The sequence below is a fragment of the Felis catus genome, chromosome C2 (genome assembly GCF_018350175.1).
Source record: "Felis catus isolate Fca126 chromosome C2, F.catus_Fca126_mat1.0, whole genome shotgun sequence".
NCBI lineage: Eukaryota > Metazoa > Chordata > Mammalia > Carnivora > Felidae > Felis > Felis catus.
The window spans coordinates 82,348,127-82,366,855 of record NC_058376.1 but is presented as its reverse complement, the minus strand read 5'-3'; the positions used below and the strand labels follow the sequence as shown (position 1 = coordinate 82,366,855).

General features: G+C 36.6%; 1 protein-coding gene across 16 annotated transcripts in view; it reads left to right on the top strand.

Annotated features, from left to right (window-relative positions):
• The window catches only part of VPS8 (VPS8 subunit of CORVET complex), a 252,516-nt gene that overhangs the window by 58,265 nt on the left and 175,522 nt on the right, over positions 1 to 18,729 (top strand). For all 16 annotated transcript variants that reach the window (XM_045037181.1, XM_045037182.1, XM_011286041.3 and 13 more), the window contains 5 exons: positions 1,188 to 1,262; positions 2,140 to 2,175; positions 3,312 to 3,402; positions 3,795 to 3,841; positions 5,707 to 5,796. In XM_045037181.1, coding sequence (XP_044893116.1) covers positions 1,188 to 1,262; positions 2,140 to 2,175; positions 3,312 to 3,402; positions 3,795 to 3,841; positions 5,707 to 5,796 — 339 coding nt within the window. The remainder of the gene's footprint in view (positions 1 to 1,187; positions 1,263 to 2,139; positions 2,176 to 3,311; positions 3,403 to 3,794; positions 3,842 to 5,706; positions 5,797 to 18,729) is intronic.

Here is an 18,729-nt window from a genome sequence, read left to right as displayed (position 1 = left end):
ATTCCATGTGGATGCAGTTAGCAAAATCCAGATAGTGGGAAACTATGTTCCAGTTTCTTCAACAGTTAACTTCAAGGAAAATAAAGGTTTGAGAGAGATGGAATCAAAACCTATAAATTAAAAGAAAATTAAGGGACCTATCAGCCAGCTCCAACATGTGGCCTTTCATTGATCTTAGATTTAGTCAAATGAAATGTAGAAAAAGCAAAAACAAAACAACAAAAATCTCAACAACATTTGACATTTATGAGACCATTTGAAATCTAAACACTGGATATTTCATACTAAGGAATGATTGTTAAATTTTTAAAAATATGCTAATGAAGTTGTGGGTATGTTAAAAAGGGCTAATTTATGCATATGCTGAATTTTTATAAATGAAATACTCAAAGTCTGAGATTCATCTCAAAATTATACTATGTATAGGGGAGTCAGTGGGAATATAGGTGAGACAAGATTGGTGATGATATTGGTAATTAATGAAGCTGATTAATGGATGAAGAGTATTCTCTCTACTTTTGGATATATTTTTAAATTTCATAGCTTAAGTTTAAAGGTTATCCTAGTTATCAGTTATTGGCCATTTGCATATTTTGGGACATTTATAAATGTTAATATATTTAAGTTTCATAGAAACTGCATGGTTTTTCAAAGATGAAAAATGAATGTCAGAAGTTTGAAACATGTTTAGGGTCATACCTTAAGTGACCGAGCCAAAATTGGCAATCCAAATTTATCACATGGTAAGTTTCATTTCTCTTTTGCTGGGCTATGCTGACTTCCATATATTATTCTGCTTTGTCTTCCAGTTTCTTCTTGTGTTTTATATTGGTGTTTGTTTCAAAGAACATGGAGGTGCCATTTTCAAACAGCCCTATTCTTTGTCAGAAGCAGTGAATACCTGTCTTCCAGTAATGGGCAGGTTGCAGCATTTTCCCTTTAGATTTAGAAAGTTGGCTTATTCTTCCCATTTTTGTATTATTCTGAAAAATAAAAAGGCCGTGGGTAGGCAGAGAATTAACTTTTTGCACTTTGTCTTTTCTGCCACTTCACTGACTGGCGCTTGACTGACATTTTTCCCTCACTAATTTGTGGGATAAAACTGTTGATCTAAAATGTCTGTGTAATTGACATTCTTTAAAATGTCAATTCTCTAATACATGTTATTTTTACTTTTTTTTTTATAGGCTTTGGTTGGAGAGAAGGCTTGTTATCAGTCCATCAGCAGTTACGGTGGTCAGATCTTTTACTTGGGGACAAAAGTAAGCTCTTCCACTCTGACTTGACATTTGTTTGTGCCAGGGTAGTTGCGGCTGAAGGGGGTTGCTGGTACAGAGAGCAGTGCGTTACAAAGTGCATATTCATCATCAGGAATCTAACACTTTTAGGGTGTGTGTGTGTGTGTGTGTGTGTGTGTGTGTGTGTGTGTGTGTGTGTGTGTGTATTTTATTTTTTTTAAGGGATTTATTTTTTAAGTAGTGCCCAGTGTGGGGCTTATACTCACAACACTGAGATCAACAGTTGCATGCTCTAATGACTGAGCCAGCCAGGTGCCCCTTTCAGGGGTATATAGTTACGATTTTTAGCTAATTTATTTTGCCTTTCAGACATTTTTACTTTCATTTAGGTTCTAGGATGCTTATTTTCTTGATTCAAGGATATACTTTCATAATCTTTACATTTATGGTTTTCAAGACGAGGAAGATAGCTTATCATGTATATTTGTCATGTCCTTTAGCTTAGATCAGCTTAGGATATATTAAAATGCATTGAGGTATTTGACTTAAAATAGAATCACTGGAATAGGAACTTGTTTGTGTATCAATTTGTTCCTTGCTTTTTTTTTTTAACTTAGAGAAATATTCATTATTAAAATTCAAAATATTACAGGGATTTGGGGCATTCTTTGTTTCTTGCCTGTGGAATTAATTCCTTGGACTGTAGACTTAACTTTAAATATTTGTTTGATTTACTCTTTAATGTGGGCCCTTGAAAACCCTTTAGTAAATACTTATAATTGTACTATGAAATATTTTTACCTAAAGAGATGTAAAATGAGATGCAGGACTGGGACAAATGTGTCTCCCAAACTAAGCTGTTAAAGATGATCATTTTAATTATTGTTTCTTTATTTTCTAGTCTGTTTATGTGATGATGCTGAGAAGCTGGAGAGAGGTGAGTTCAAAGTAATTTTATACGTTAGAGCTGTTGAATTGATTAGCATCTTAACATTCTGTTTTGACTTTGCAGGAAAAGATTATTTGGATTTGTGCTTTTTAATTTCAGAAGTATACATCAGAATCTTTATAACTATTAGGTACTTGATTTGCTAATACTGACTATAAATTAGGATTAGATTTAGCTACAAAAGTCAGGAAATTTAAAATAACAGTGGCTTCAATAAGATTTCTCTCTAATGTAAAAACAGTCTGGAGGTAGGTAGTCTGTGGCTAGTGCGGCAGCTCAGTGGTCTTTAGTAGACTGTCCTATTCCACCATTCTTGTGTGTGGATTCTAGTCTCAAAGTCATTTAATGTTCCAGTGTGGCTGACGGAGCTCCAGCTGTTAAGTCCACATTCCAGGAAGGAGGAAGGGGAAGAGAAGGGCTGGCGCCTGCCTTTTAAGGTTATCCCCAGGGAAGGCCAAACTTTTCCACTTATTTATCATTGGCTAGAACTTAGTCACATGACCCCAAGTGGCTACAAGGGAGTCTTAGAAGTGTCCTTTTGCTGGTATATTGCTGTCTCAGGTAAACTTGGGATTTGTTACTAAGGGGGAGGGAATGGAGGCACCTGGGTGACTCAGTCCGTTGAGTGTCTGTCTGACTTCGACTCAGGTCATGATCTCACGACTCCTGAGTTTGAGCCCCGCGCCAGGCTCTGTGCTGACAGCTCAGAACCTGGAGCTCACTTCTGATTCTGTCTCTCCCCCCACCCCCGCCCCTCCCCACTCACGCTGTATCTCTCTTTCTCCTTCCAAGATAAATAAAAACATTAAAAAATTTTTAAAAACAAGGGAGGAGGGTGTGAATGGATGTTGTGGTAAACAACTAACCTTTTCTGTTACAGTGACATTCCAGCTGTTTCCTCTTTTCATATTTAGGCCTTGTGGCTACCTGTATTAGCCCATACAATCACTGTACTATGTAGTGCTTTAAGAGATTGTTTTCATAGAAATAAGATAGTCACATGATTATTGGAATAATTTTAGCTGTTAAGCAATAACGTCTGAAAAGGTATTAGGTAGAATAGGAATTCTACCTAGTAGTTGGTCAGACAAAGGGGTTTAGCTTCTCTCATTTACTCATTTTAGAGAGTGGATCATCTTCTGAAACAAGATTGTCTTACAGAAGCCTTGGCTCTTGCATGGTCTTTCCATGAAGGAAAAGCAAAAGCAGTAGTGGGTAAGTTGACAGAATACCAGTGTAGTAGACATTGTTTTTCTGGAGTAGGGAAAATGAATACTAATCACTCATAGGACATTTTTTACCATAGCGTTCAAATATTTTCTAAACAAGATGTCATCAAACCTTACAGACTTCTAGTGAAAAAGGTTAATGACAAATACAGGACATAGAATTTTAAATATTGCTTTTAAAATTCTTTAATTTCATAAGGAGAATTTATAGTTGGAATAAAAAGAAAGTACGTTGATAGGTTATCTGATCCAATAGATGTGAGATGCTCTTACTATGGCATATTAGCCAATATTTTGACATCTAAGGATTGTTATAATTATGTCTTTTGTTAGCACATTATGGATTTTGTTTTTATGCTGAATTTTGCTTCTCTGCAGGATTATCAGGGGATGCCAGTAAGCGAAAGGCTGTTGTTGCAGATCGGGTGAGTATTTTAGTAGGGGCTTTACTAGGGTACAGTACAGATTTGCCTTTGGTATCAGCTAATAATTTTGGGGCATGATTAGGTAAATGGCTACAGTCAAGGAGAGAGTGTGTAAAAAAACAAGTGTATAATTCCCTGGTGTCATCTTGAATTCTTTTAAACTTTCTTCTTATCACCTTTCTTTTTTTCCCTTGCTCACTCCCTTATGACGATGATAAAATTGTAAAACAAAACAAAACAAAAAAAAGAGCCAAAGGACAGCAGAAAGGAGGACGGAAAAACTCAGGGATCTGGATTATTTATGAGTATGATTATATATAGCCCATAGAAAGTTGACAATTGTTAGTTTTTATGAACAGATAAGTAATTATGAGAAATACTACACATGCAAGTGTTTGTGTTGCCTGAGGTAACAGAGATGGCTGATTTTATTATTATTAATTAGCATTAATATGATAAATGCCAATATTTAATGTTGACTTTGTTTTCCTAATCTAGACCTGGTTGAATTTAAATTCATTTATTATAGTCATTCGTCTCTGTTTTTATTGTGCAAGTGCATTGGTAAAAATTACATTCCAAAATAAGTGTAAGCATATAGAAAACATGAATAGAAATTGGTCACTCTTCAGACTCATGAATGATTAATTGTCTCAGTATTAGTTAAAATAGGAATTTATGTTCTGTCTGTGTTCTCGAGGCAAAGACCTACAGCAGAGCTTTCTGAAGACCTTAACTTCGATTTTTCATTGCCTGAGCAACAGAGGTACTACTGAGTCTAGAACCTGGAGATTAGCAAATCAGTACTAGCCCTGAGGCTGCAAGAAATTAGTCTGAGGTTAAAAATATTGGGAAATAAAGCCACTGAATTTTTTTTTTCAGTATATGAAATTTATTGTCAAATGAATGCAAATTGGTGCAGCCACTCTGGAAAACAGTGTGGAGGTTCCTCAGAAAATTAAAAATAGACCTACCCTATGACCCAGCAATAGCACTGCTAGGAATTTACCCAAGGGATACAGGAGTACTGATGCATAGGGGCACTTGTACCCCAATGTTTATAGCAGCACTCTCAACAATAGCCAAATTATGGAAAGAGCCTAAATGTCCATCAACTGATGAATGGATAAAGAAATTGTGGTTCATATACACAATGGAGTACTACGTGGCAATGAGAAAGAATGAAATATGGCCCTTTGTAGCAATGTGGATGGAACTGGAGAGTGTGATGCTAAGTGAAATAAGCCATACAGAGAAAGACAGATACCATATGTTTTCACTCTTATGTGGATCCTGAGAAACTTAACAGAAACCCATGGGGGAGGGGAAGGAAAAATAAAAAAAGAGGTTAGAGTGGGAGAGAGCCAAAGCATAAGAGATTCTTAAAAACTGCCACTGAATTTTTTAAATTATATATATATATATATATATATATATATATATAAAACATGTAATTATATGTTTATACATATATATTATATATATATATATATATATATATTTTTTTTTTTTAAATTTTGTTATATCTTTGGGGTGCCTGGGTGGTTCAGTCGGTTGGGTGTCCGACTTCAGCTCAGGTCATGATCTCACAGTCTGAGTTTGAGCCCTGCGTCAGGCTCTGTGCTGACAGCTCAGAGCCTGGAGCCTGCTTCAGATTCTGTGTCTCCCTCTCTCTCTGCCCCTCCCCTGCTCGTGCTCTGTCTCTATCTATCTCAAAAATAAATAAAAACATTAAAAATTTTTTTAAAAGTTATATCTTTAATAAAACTCAATTCTGTATTATTTAGGAGGACCTACATATATTAAGTATTGAAAAATTTTAGAGATATATTTTGATTTTCTATACAAGGCTGTTTTCCTTACAGATGGTAGAAATCCTATTCCACTATGCAGATCGAGCTCTGAAAAAGTGTCCAGACCAGGGAAAAATCCAAGTGATGGAGCAGCATTTTCAGGTACACCTTTGCATGTGCTTCTAATAGACATTGCTATGAATAGGTCTAATACTGCTCTTTTATATTACTTGAGAATAGGGCTTTCATGTTTTGGTTAAACATTTTCAGCATTCAAAACTTTATTGCAGGGCTTTTGGAGCATTCTAAATGATGAAATTTTGAAGTAATAGGTAACATGGGGATAGATGGTACAATGTGGAGTGTTGATGCTTAGCTCTAGTGCCGTGTGGATGGCAAGGATGTGTACATGAGGGTATATACCTCATATATACCTATAGGTATATACCTATGAACTGACACCTCCCAGTGGCTGACACCTGGCTGATGACTAACATTTATGTTAACTAGGCTAGTTGGAGAAGAGGTGTACCACCAAGGTTTAAATTTAGTTTTCCTAGGAGCACCTGTGATTCAACAACAGCTTGGTCACCTAAAAAACAAAACAAAACAAAACAAAAAGATCTCTAAAACATGCAGGTGAAAGATCTTTAGTTTTTTCTGGAACTCATTGAAAATGGAAGTCAAGGAACAGTTTAAAGACATGTACAGTTTTTGTTATGCGAGTTTTACTGTTTGTAGTGATCACCAGTTATATTTATTGCAAATTTCTGTTTGTCCTTCTCCATTTTTTAGAGCTCCCTCACCTCTCCCTTCCCTGCCTTCACTTGTAACAAATATTGGAGGGTCTAATACAGGAGTCAGCGAACATTTTCTAAGAAGGGCCATGATGGGCAAATTTAGGCTTTGTGGGGAGCATATGGTCTGTGTCATATGTTCCTCTTTGTTTTCTTTCTTTCTTCTTTCTTTTAAACAACGCTTAAAAAATGTAAAAACGATTCTTAGCTATGAGCCATCCAGAAACAGGCTGTGGGCAGGACTTGGTCCATGGGCCAAAGTGTGCACCTTCTGGTCTTACATGTACTAGGCACTGGACATACAGTTTGTAAAATAGACATGGTCCTCGCTGTCTTAAAGTTTGCACTCCAGTCAAGGTTATTTTTCTTGTTTACCTTAATGGAAACATTTAAAAGACATCTAAGGGTTTTGAAGTTCTAAAGAGCAGGCATAGCTTATCTATTTCTGTGTCTCCATTTGATGCTAGTAACTTTGGAAGACAAGGCTAGAGATGGAAGGTATGAGGGAAGGATTTGGTTTCTTGAGCTGTACTCTTTAATGTCATAGTAGTGGGCTTCTGGCAGGGTAACTTTTATTACTATTTGACTGCAAGCTCATTACATTTATCAATAAAATAGAGAAATGAGCCCCTATAAAATTACGGAAAAAGATAACTTAAGAGGAAGGCGTACGGCAGAAAGAAAGCACATGGGGACAGTACTGTTTGGCAGCAATATCTTGTATATAAATTTTGTATACCATTGCAGTGTAAATAGAATACAGTATTTTAACGAGGGGATGTCTATTACCTTGAAGTGATGAGATGGTACTTATGAAAGAACTCTGGCTATTGAAAGGTACACCTTGTTGAAAAAAAAAGAAAAAAACCATAGGGAACACTGGGAGGGGCTAATGAGGGGTGTGTTTATGTGTGATACAGAAACCACAGTGCTGGGGAAGGATATGGCAGAGAGCTATAAAAGAAAGGAAAAAAGGTGATGTTCTGGTGGAGAAATATGAAAGAATCTTGGCATGACAGGGACTATAGATGATTGTTTCTTTTCTTTTTCTTTTCTTTTTCTTTTTTTTTTTTTTTTTTAAATTTCAAGAGCCTGAGTGAGGGAGGGGCAGAGAGAGAGAATCCCAAGCAGGCTCTGTGCTTTCTCCACAGAGCCCAACACGGGGGTTGATCTCACAAACCATGAGATCATGACCTGAGCTGAAATCAAGAGGTGGATGCTGAAACCACTCAGCCACCCAGGCGCCCCTATAGATGATTGCTTCTAATGCAGTTTATAAAATTTACAGAGAAACAAACTGTAGTAGTAATGTGTTGTTCAACTTCTAGATATATGTTGGAAGTTTCATTCTGCTAAAAGAATATCTCCTAAAATTTTTTGATTTATTAATGATTTAGTCTCATAGAAGCTGAAGGAAACAATGGTGAACCATTATTCTGGATTTACTTTTTACCAGTAATTGGGGGAATAGAGTAGATAGACTCCCAAGGGAAAAAAATACCACTTTATTTTAAAGATTGTAATAATGTTGCAAAATAAGCTCAGCTTGAATCCTGTGAGAAAGTACATGTTTCAGAAGAAAACTATGGGCACAATCTCATGGTTATAGGCCTCAAAATACAAATGGATTCACAAAGAACAGGAAATTCTTAAATTTTGACATAATAACCACAAAAATTCAAAGAGAATTGAAATGGGGACGAATGTTGAGACAAGTATCTGTCTACAAAGCACAGAACAGCTACAAAAGATGGAGAGAGGCAGATAAAGATCTATGTAAAAAGCAGCATGAACCTGTAAGACTGTCAGAAAGGAAAATAGTACCTGGATTGTGCCTACTAACATGCTAAGGGTTACAAAATAAGGATTGTGACCAAGATTCACTGAGTATATTCTACATGCCAAGCACTGTGTGAAGTTTTTTGTATTTAATTTTTATTTAATTCTCACAACAACCCCATGGAGATTGATACTGTTTTTAATCCCAATGCACAGATGAGGAAAGTTAGGTTGGGAGAAATTAGGTGATTTTCCAAGGTAACATTGCTGGTAAGTGTTGGGGTCTGTACTCCAATCCAGGCCTTTGTGACTTCAAAGCCCAGCTCTTACCTAACTAGTGTTCTGTATGGTTATTTTCAGAACAAGTGCAAGGAAAAGATCGGTGAGAAAGGGGTGATGTTAATAGATGATCAAGGATGAGAATGACAGCAGACATCTAAGCCATTTAATGCTTACTGTGTGGCAGGCACTGTTAATAATGCTTTACATATATTAACTCATTTAATTCTTTCATAACTGTGTAAGATGAGTCCTGTTCTTATTCATATGTATAGATGAGACTGAGGCACAGAGAGGTTAAGTAACCTGTTCCAGGTTACACAGTTCATAAATGATAGAACTGGGATTAGAATTCAGGAAGTTGGGCTTCAGGGTCCACATCTGGATTGCTATACTGTACTGAAGAAGAACACTTCTTATTTTGCTCCCATTTTCATGAGCAAAGAGAATGGTCTTTAAAGTGGAAAAATCTAGTTAAAAATATATTAAAAAGCTGAAGCCCAGCATATGTGATATATAGTTAGTTGCATAATGATTGTTTAAAACTCAAAACTCAGTAGAATTATAACCCAGGATACTGCTTGAACAGTCTGTGTCATTGTTCATAATTTTTAAGTACCCTTGGATTGTTTTTTTTTTTTAAATAAAGCATATTCAATTAAGCATGGATGCTTCAGCAGAGGAGACACAATTTATTTCACTCAGGAGGACAATTTTCTTCTGAAAAAGATGATCTTCAGCCCATTAGGATGAGTGAAATCCATGTATGGTTGGCTATGAATCTGCCATTTTAAGTGTTTGATCTTAATTAGTCAGTCATGAAATAATTAAATAAGTTGGCTCTTAGAGTTTTTTTTAAAGGAAGAGTGGACTTAAGAAATTATCCACTGATAGTTCCAGTGTGGTGTATGAATGTTTTCTGTGAACTTGCTTGAAATTGACCACGTTAAACTCATAAATTGCCGTTTTGAAAAGGAATTTGAGGACAGCATATCCATGGAATGCCTATTACATAATGTCTTGATTTCATTAAAGCATTTGTCTAAATTTTCCATTATCCTAATGGCTGAAATAGATTGATGAGTAGTAAATAGATAAGTAAATAGTAGGTAGATTTGTAGCTAGATAAACATCCCTACCCAAAGAGTATTCTTTGGTGGCTTGGTATTAATTACATGTTAGGGCTCTTTACTGTGCAATTTTTTTATTAATTTTTGTTAACGTTTATTTATTTTTGAGACAGAGACAGACAGAGCATGAACAGGGGAGGGGCAGAGAGAGAGGGAGACACAGAATCTGAAGCAGGCTCCAGGCTCTGAGCTGTCAGCACAGAGCCTGACGTGGGGCTCGAACTCACGGACCGTGAGATCATGACCTGAGTCGAAGTCGGACGCTTAACCGACCCAGCCACCCAGGCGCCCCCTTGTGCAATTTTTTATAATTGATTTGGGGTGACGATTTAGTGAGTGACTTGTCAAATATAGGTGGGTGGCACCAGGAGTCTGAGTTCAAAATGATCTTGACAAAATGGAACCAAATTGTCATGAGATAAAATTCAACAAGGATGAACATCAAGACTGCATTAGATCCAAATAATTTAAGTACATGAATACTGGTTTGGGAAGATCTAGCTGGATAAGATTTCAGTTGACCACAAACTTAGTATGAGTTAATAGTGTGTTAAGGCCCAAGATAAAGGTAAGGAATAGTTCCATTGGGCTATTGGTTGGAAATAAAAGCTCTGAGGTATTTATGGACTACTGACAGATTAAGCTACATCCACAACCAGGATGGTGGGAGATTTAAAAAATGAGTGAAAAAAATATAGTGGGGTTGTTTAATCTGAGGAGTAAGCAAGTGGAAACATGTCTGCCTTCAGTTGATGATGGGCTGTGAAATAGGGGTTTACTGTATTGCAGCAAAAGGAGGGCTAGTATAAGTGGGTGGAAATTAGGATGTGTATTTCAGTCTAAAATTACCCAGGGATAATGTAAAAATGCTCTTGGATTTATGTGCCTCCTACTGTTGAATTTATTGAAATGGAGGAAGACCAGCTGACTAAAGACATTCTTTGTCAGGCAGGAAGAGCTGATATTCTGTATCAGTGTGAAGAAATGATTGTTGGAAACAGATGACCTCTAATCTAGTGAGTTGAAATTTCTAGTACAACTGGTTTCTATTTCAGTCAAAATACTGAGAATTTCTATTTTACCAGCAGGTGGCACTCATGCTTGCTGTCTCAATTTTAATTTTTACCTTTGATGAAGAGCCTCACCTTTTCCTTGGAGTCAGGATATATAATACCATTCAATATTTTTGCTTTTCTCCAAAGATCAATCAATATTTTATTCTTTCTTAACTATAGAAAGTAACTTTTGGATCTCATAGTAACTTTTTGATAGGCTGTGGCTTTTATTTATCTGGGAAAATATTTGAACCTTTAACTATATTTGTATAGTAACTAGTTGGATTAAAATGAATTGGAGCCACCACTGTTTTCCCAGCATCTGGTTTAGTGCCCTTCAATTTGAGAAATATTTCTTGATGGATTTTTTTTTTTTAAATATGTGTTTGTATTGTATATAGTGCTTGTCTTGGGCATATGTAGTTTTTTTGGTTTGTTTTTAAGTAGTCTCCATGCCCATCATGGAGCTTGAACTCATGACCCTGAGGTCAAGTGTCCCATACTCTACCACTTGAGCCAGCCAGGTGCCCCTTGGGCATATGTTTAAATCTAACTCTGGAAGGTTTGAACTGAGAATAGAACTTAGTACAATCACACAGATGTTCATAATCATGACAAATATTATTATGTGCTATGTGCCTGGCAAGTATCTTATTTAATCTTCATAATATACTTGAGGAGTAGTTATTATTTATCTCCATTTTACAAATGTTTGCATGTGTACACAGACACACAGAGGGTTGAATAACTTGCCTTATGTCATACAACCAATAAACAGAATCACAGTAGGCACCCAGGCTGTCTGGCACAAGGAGCTTTGAGCCTACAGTCTGCTTAGGTTTCATGCACATTTCGTTCTTTGATACTCTCAGACCAATATGTTGTTAACTGGCTCACTTTGAAACAGAGAGGACTAAGTAATATATAAATTTTAGGAAGATATTGAAATGTATAAAAAAATACAAAATTTTATTCTTCATCTTTATTCTTTATTCTTCATCTTTATTCTTTATTCTTCATTTTATTCTTCATCTTATTGGTCCTCCATAGCATTCAACAGTTAACGACTTCTTGAAACTGTCCTGTTGTCTTTTCTCCTATCAGAATTCTCTACTAACTGTTCTAAACTCAGAAGCTGGTCAGTTAACTATGGAAGCAGTTTCATGTATTTTGGAATATTTTATCTTATTATAGTCATGTTTGTTTAATAGGTAGAGGTATAAATAAACATGGGGAATTTTAATAATATAAATCAAGCTAAAGTAATTTGAAAAATAATATAATTTTAAAAGCTCTTAAAAGTAAAGCCTTACATTAATTGTTCTCACTCTCCTTTCTGCTTCATTTCCACCTCCATGAGCTGCAGATCATTCAAGGCCATTGTTATAGCAGCTGTTGCCATATGTTTTTGTATCAGGAGTTCATGCCAAATAGTGGACAGACTCTAAAAGCTAAACACAGAATGAAGCAATAGGAGCCTTCTTTGTCTAATTCATGTTTCCCTGAGATGATGTGAATAATAAGTATTGGTGTCTAGTACATCACCTTATTCCTGAGGCTTGATTAGAATGTTGGTTCTGGGGAGTCAAGTCTTTCCTAGAAGATTATTTTTTTGTCATACCTGTGAGGAAAAAAAAAGGAAAAGTACAAATATACACATACAGAGAAATACCTATATCTACATAGCTACTCATGGTGTCTGTGTACTAATACAGGAATACAGCTGCCTAGTTTTGATAGCCCACAGAGAAAGATCTATTGATCTGTGTATAGGAATGTTTATGTACTTTGGTGTGTGTATGTGTGTGCATACATATACATATACATATACATATACATATACATATACATACACATATATATGTATACATATATATGAATATGTATTCATTGTAGGGTTTGTTAAAAATTTGAATCATTTTCAAATAATGCAGTTTTCATTGCCTGATTGACTTCTAGAATATAAATTATGAGAATTAATGCTGTTGTTCCAAAAAGCAAAGGAATGTGTCTGCTCATTTCTTCTCACATCATCCTTATGAAAGAGGGAAAGCCAGAGATTATATCTTCAGTTGGCAGATGGTAAGATAGTCACAGTGCAATAAAATGATCTATTCACTCATTCAGACAATTGACAGGCTTAAATATAGATTTTCTGTCAGTTCAGTGTTTTATTCACATATCTATATTGCTTCTTTAATTTTAAATTTATACAAATATCTAACAAGAGAAGCAGTTCACCTAGGCCAGTTGATAGGACTGTGCATTGAAGAAGAGATTAGAGAAATAATTGCTTTTTCTTTTTTTGATTTTAATTTTGGAGACCAAAAATTCAGACATTTTTTTTTAGAGACATTCTGCAAGTTTTTGAGACTAAGAGGAATATTCTTAAAGCAGGTATTGGTTCACTGTGTTTGCACTGAAAGACTTCAGGCACATAGCCATAAGCAGCGCATAGCACAGGCTGTACTTAATGGCAGAAGGATCAGAAGTTTGCATGTAGGCCCTTGATCTCTCAATATCCTGTGGAGAGGCATGTGTCTCTCCAGACCAGGTCTGGCTGGATGGTCTGAAGGTTTTGCTTCAAGAGAGGGACCTGTCCTTTTCCGCTCTCCTTTCTTTTAGGGCTCTTGTGAGAGCAGCCTTCTAAATGGGTTAAGCGGAGTGATCATCTTGGGCAGCAACTGCTTAAGGTGATTGTAGACTAGTCTTGGAATGTCTTCTGCCCAGTTTTGCCTACAGATCCTATGCAAAGTTGAGTCTGCGCTTAGTCCTTGCAGTTGGGAGGTAGAGATCTTACTGGTCCCACCTAACTTATTTTCAGGTGTCTAGGAGATTGCCACCAGGGATAATACACTGGACAACCTGCCTTGTCTCTCCATAATTAGATTCTGGAAAGGAAGGCTTAATATATGGAAATAGATTTGGCTTTAAGTAGTATTTTATCTTGTTTATAGTTACAAATGTTCAAAATTGATAAGGACCTGGTTTCTTTAGGAAGCTAGATTGAAAGCATTACCTTGAGTGATTTAGCTCTATTTAAGTGAGTTGAGAACAGCTAGGGGCAGGCATGAGAACTGTGTATCCTCTTTCTTTTTTCTTTTAATTAGTTTTGTTTGTTTGGGGATAATTGTAGATTTACATTCAATTGTAAGAAATACAAAGAGATCCCAGGTACCTTCAACTCCGTTTTCTCCAGTGGGAACATCTTGTAAAACTGTATTACAACTGTATAACCAGGATTTTGACCAATACAGTGGTCATTTTGGCCTTTTATAGCCACACCTTCTTTCCTCCCATCCTTATCCCCTCTTTAGGCCCTGCCAACCATTAATTATTCCCATTTCTATGATTTTGTCATTTCAGGAATGTCATGTAAATGGAGTTATATAGTATGTAGGCTTTTGGGATCGGCTTTTTTTTTTTTTTTAACTCAGCATAATTCCCTGATGATTCATCTAGGTTGTTGTATTCCCTTCCTAATCTTCATTTAGAACCACATCACACAGTACTGTAATTTTACTTCAACCATAAAACCTAAGAAAACTTAAGACAAGGAAAGCCTATTAACTTTTACCCTTTATTTTTGCTTATCACCTTCTTTCAGTGTTCCAGGGTGTCTATTCTTTTGTTTCCTTTCTGATTAGAAAACCTTCATTATCCATTCTTTGGGGGTAGTTTTGCTGGCAGTAGAGTCTTTTCATCATAGAATGTCTTGATTGCCCCTTCATTCTTCAAGGATATTCCAATGAATTTAGTATTCCAGGTTGACACTTACTTACTTTCAGCACTTGAAAAATACGGCTCTGCCACTTGCCTTGGCCTCCATGGTTTCTGATGAGAAACCCAGTCATTCAAATTGTTTTTCCCTATAGCTAAGGTGTCATTTCTTTCCTGCCACTTTGAAGATTTCTGGGGTTTTTTTGGTCTTTAGTTTTCAGAAGTTTGAAAATGTATTTGGTGTGGATTCCTTTACATTTGTAATATTTGCATAAATCTGTGTGTTTATGTCTTCTGCCAAATTTGGGATATTTTTGGCCATTATGTCTTTGAGGACTTTTTGAGTTCTACCTTCTATCTTTTCTCCTGAGACTCTTATGATACATTAGGTCTTTTGTTCTAGCCCCACAAGTCCCTGAGTGTCCCATTTTTTTTTCAGCCTGTTTTCTCCTTCAGATTGGAAATTTCTGTTGTTTGTTCCTTTCTTCCTGTTCATTCATTTTTTTTTCCCCTCTGAACCATCTATTGTGTTGTTGAGTCCTTAGAGTTTTTTAAACATTCAGTTACTGTATTTTTCAGTTCTAAAATTTTCATTTGGTTATTCTTTATATCTTTTTCTATTTCTGTGATGAAACTTTGTATATTTTCATTTGTTTCAAGATTTCAATTACTTATTGAGACAACTTTATCATAGCTGTTTTAAAAATCATTGTTAGATCATTCTGACATCTCTGTCATTTTAGTGTTGGCATCTATTGACTACTGCTTTTTAATTCAGTTTGAGATCTTTTTGGTTCTTGGTATGATTTATGATTTCCTTTTGAAATCTAGACATTGTGGATGTCCAGATCTTACTGTGAGACTCCAAATCTTATTTAAACTTTCTGTTTTAGTACAGAAAGTTTCTGTACTGGTACTGCTTCTGGTACTGCTTCTGATACTTCTGGTACTGCTCTGATAAGGGAAGGGGTCCTACCTTCTTACTGTTAGGTGGGGGCAAAAGTATAGGTTCCCCTCTCAATCTCCATTAATACCTGATAGAGGGTGCTCATCCTCACTGCTGGACAGAGATGGGCGTTCCTGCCCCTTACTAGGCCTTCTCTGGTACTTCACTGACTAGTTAGGGATAGGAATGTCTCAGTACTGCTCCCCATGTGGCCTCCATTGACACATGGTGACACATGCTGGATTGGGCATTGCTGAAAATTCTAATTATTTTGTAAGTCTCCTCTGACACCACTCCATTGGGCCTCATTACATGAATTCCACTAGCAGTCTCCATGTGGGAGGAGTAGGGGTTTGTTACTGCACTCTTAGAACTGAAAGTCCCGACTTTCATAGACTTCTCTGATAACACCCTGCTCAGCAGAGGGAGGACTGTGATACCTTGTTATGTGCTGTGGAGAGTAGAAATCTAGGTTTTCCACACAGCTTTGGCTGGCATGGGTGAGTATATTAGTCAAGGTTTTCCAGAGAGACAGAACCATTAGGGGGTATAGACATGTCTCCCCCCTCCCTCTCTCTTTCTCTCTTTATGTGTATATAGAACCACATCACACAGTATTACAATTTTTGCTTCAACCATAAAACATAATTATAAATATATAAATAAAGAGATTATAAGGAGCTAGCTCACTGGATTTGGGAGACTGAGAAGTCCCAGTATCTTTATTTGGCAAGTCAGAGCCCTGGGAGAGCTAATGTGTGGTTCCAGTCCAACTCTGAAGGCCTCAGAACCAGGAGAGCCAGGGATGTAGTTGCAGCTTGAAAGCTGGCAGGCTTGAGACCCAAGAAGAACAGATGTTCCCTTCTGCATTAGGGAGGGCAATCTGCTTTACTGAATCTGACTCATATGTTAATCTCATTTAAAAACATGACACATCAGACACAGCAGAATAATGTTTGACCAAATATTTAGGCACTTTGTGGTCCAGCCAACTTGATATATAAAACTACGCATCACAGTGGGTGTGGGGGCACAGTTTTTTTCTGTGGTGTTTGACCAGAATAGAGCAGATACTGTTACAAGGGTTGTTGGGTTTTTGTTTTTGTTTTTTTCCCCCCCGCTAGATTCTTTCTTTTCTGGTTTTTTGGCTAGAGAGAGTAGCTTTCGTTGAGCCTTTTTCTATATGTGTGCCTGGGCATTTCCACCTTGCCAGTCTTCTTCACTTCTAAGTCTGGGATATATGATAAAAGGGAACCGGAAAGCTCACCACTGTGTTGTTCCTCAGGTCCTGAGATCCCTGGTAGGTCCGCCATCTTCTTCCACCTTGCAGAGTCTTAGGTTTGTGTTGTATATATTGTCCAGGGATTTTAGTTATATTAGTAGGAGAGATAGGGAAAAATATGTCTGGTCCACCTCCCTAGAAGTGGGAGTCTCCTATGTGTACTCTTTTCAAGGCATTGCAAAGTTCATTGGATAAAGAAAGAGAAGGGAGTGAACAGAAATTTGGAATTGGAAAGAGGTTAGACCAAGAGAACTAAGAAGTGCTGCAGGGAATGGAAGTTGGCGAGCGGCATATAGTAGAGACTTGCAAAGAAGTAATTAAAGTCTACACATGTATTCTGAGACTCTAAACCACTTGTAAAACTGCCCCAATTCTTAAATTTTTAATCTTCTCTGCTTAAAACCCCTTCAGTGGTTTTCCATTATGTTAGAATAAAGTCCAGGATCTTGCACATGCCCCTTTGCATCTACTGCCAGCCTTCTTTTTCCATGCTCTGGTCGTACTGTCTCTCTCAATCCCCAAGGTTCTCTGCTGTCTCCTATGTCTGGACTCCTGCAAGTTACTGTTCCCTCTCACTGGATGGCGCGTTCATCCCCGTAGTTGGCTTGGTCACTGCTGTCTGTCAGGTATTCACTTAAACATCCCATTCCAAGGAAGGCAGACTTAGGTTAGTTAGGCCTCCTTCCTAACATTCATGCCCTGGCATTTCGTATTTCCCTTCTCATAACTTTCATCATCCTTCGTTGTTACTTTTTAAACATCTTTGTACCAGACTGTAATATATGTCTGTTCTGTTAAATCTGTATCATTAACACCTAGCAATGGCCCTGGTCTACAGTAGATGCTTTATATAAATACAGTTTACATAAATATGACTTATACATATTTGTGTGTGTCCTCTTAATGTTCTAGCCAGTTATTTCTGTAGTGTTGAGGTCGACTATACATAGGTGTATTACCTGTGTCATTCATTTTTTTGTATTAGTTATATATTTGTATAATTTAAAAATCAGAAAGTATAGGGTGCCTGGGTGGCTCAGTCAGTTAAGTGTCTGACTCTTGACCTCACCTCAACTCAGGTCATGATCCCACAGTTCATGAGATCGAACCCCACATCGGGCTCTGCACTGACAGTGCGGAGCCTGCTTGGGGCTCTCTCTCTGCCCCTCCCCTACTCACTCTTTCTTTTCTGGTTCAAAATAAATATTTAAAAAAAATTTTTTAAATTGCGAAGTATAAAAATGTATACAATGAAAAGTCTGCCACCTTGATGCCATCTGCCCAGATTCCACCTGCCTCTCACCATTGTTACTAATTTTCATGTAGATTTCCAGATTTTCTTTACATAAATACAAGCAAATGTACACAGTTGTAACCACCCACACATTCATATTTTTTTCCTTCTTTAACACAAATTTTTTCCTTGTGATTTTGTATTGTTTTCCTACTTAATATATCTTGGAAATCTTTTTATACTGGTTCACAAAGAATGTCTTTTTTTTTCCATTTTGGTAGTTGCATAATATTTTTTTTTTGACGCTAATGGTATTTTTTTTTTACTTCTGTTTCAGCTTGTTTCTAGTATATAGAAATGCAAGTGATTTTAGTACTTTGATCTTCCATCTTGCAACCTTGCTAAGCTTGTTTATTCTAATTTTTTTTTTGTATATTCCACCAGATTTTCTACAAAGATAATCATGTTGTCCACAAATAAAGACAGAATTATTTATTCTTTTCCCATCTGGCAGTCTTTTATTTCTCTTTCTTGCCTTATTACACTGGCTCCAGTATTACCTCCAGTATTAATGTTGAATAGAAATTTTGAAAATTGACATCTTTGTCTTGTTCCCGGTGTTAGTGGGAAAGCATCAGTCTTTGATTTATAAATATGATGATAGCTGTAGTTTTTCAAAGATGCTCATTATCAGGTTGAGGAATTTCTATTCTTAATATCCTAAGAAATATAAATGTTGTTGGCTTTTGTCAAATTGTTTTTCTTTGTAGAGATGATCATATAGTTTTTCTTTTTTTATTTGTTAATATGGTGAATTATGTTGATTGGTTTTTGAAACCAACCTGGCATACCTGGGAGAAAGTCATGTGGTTA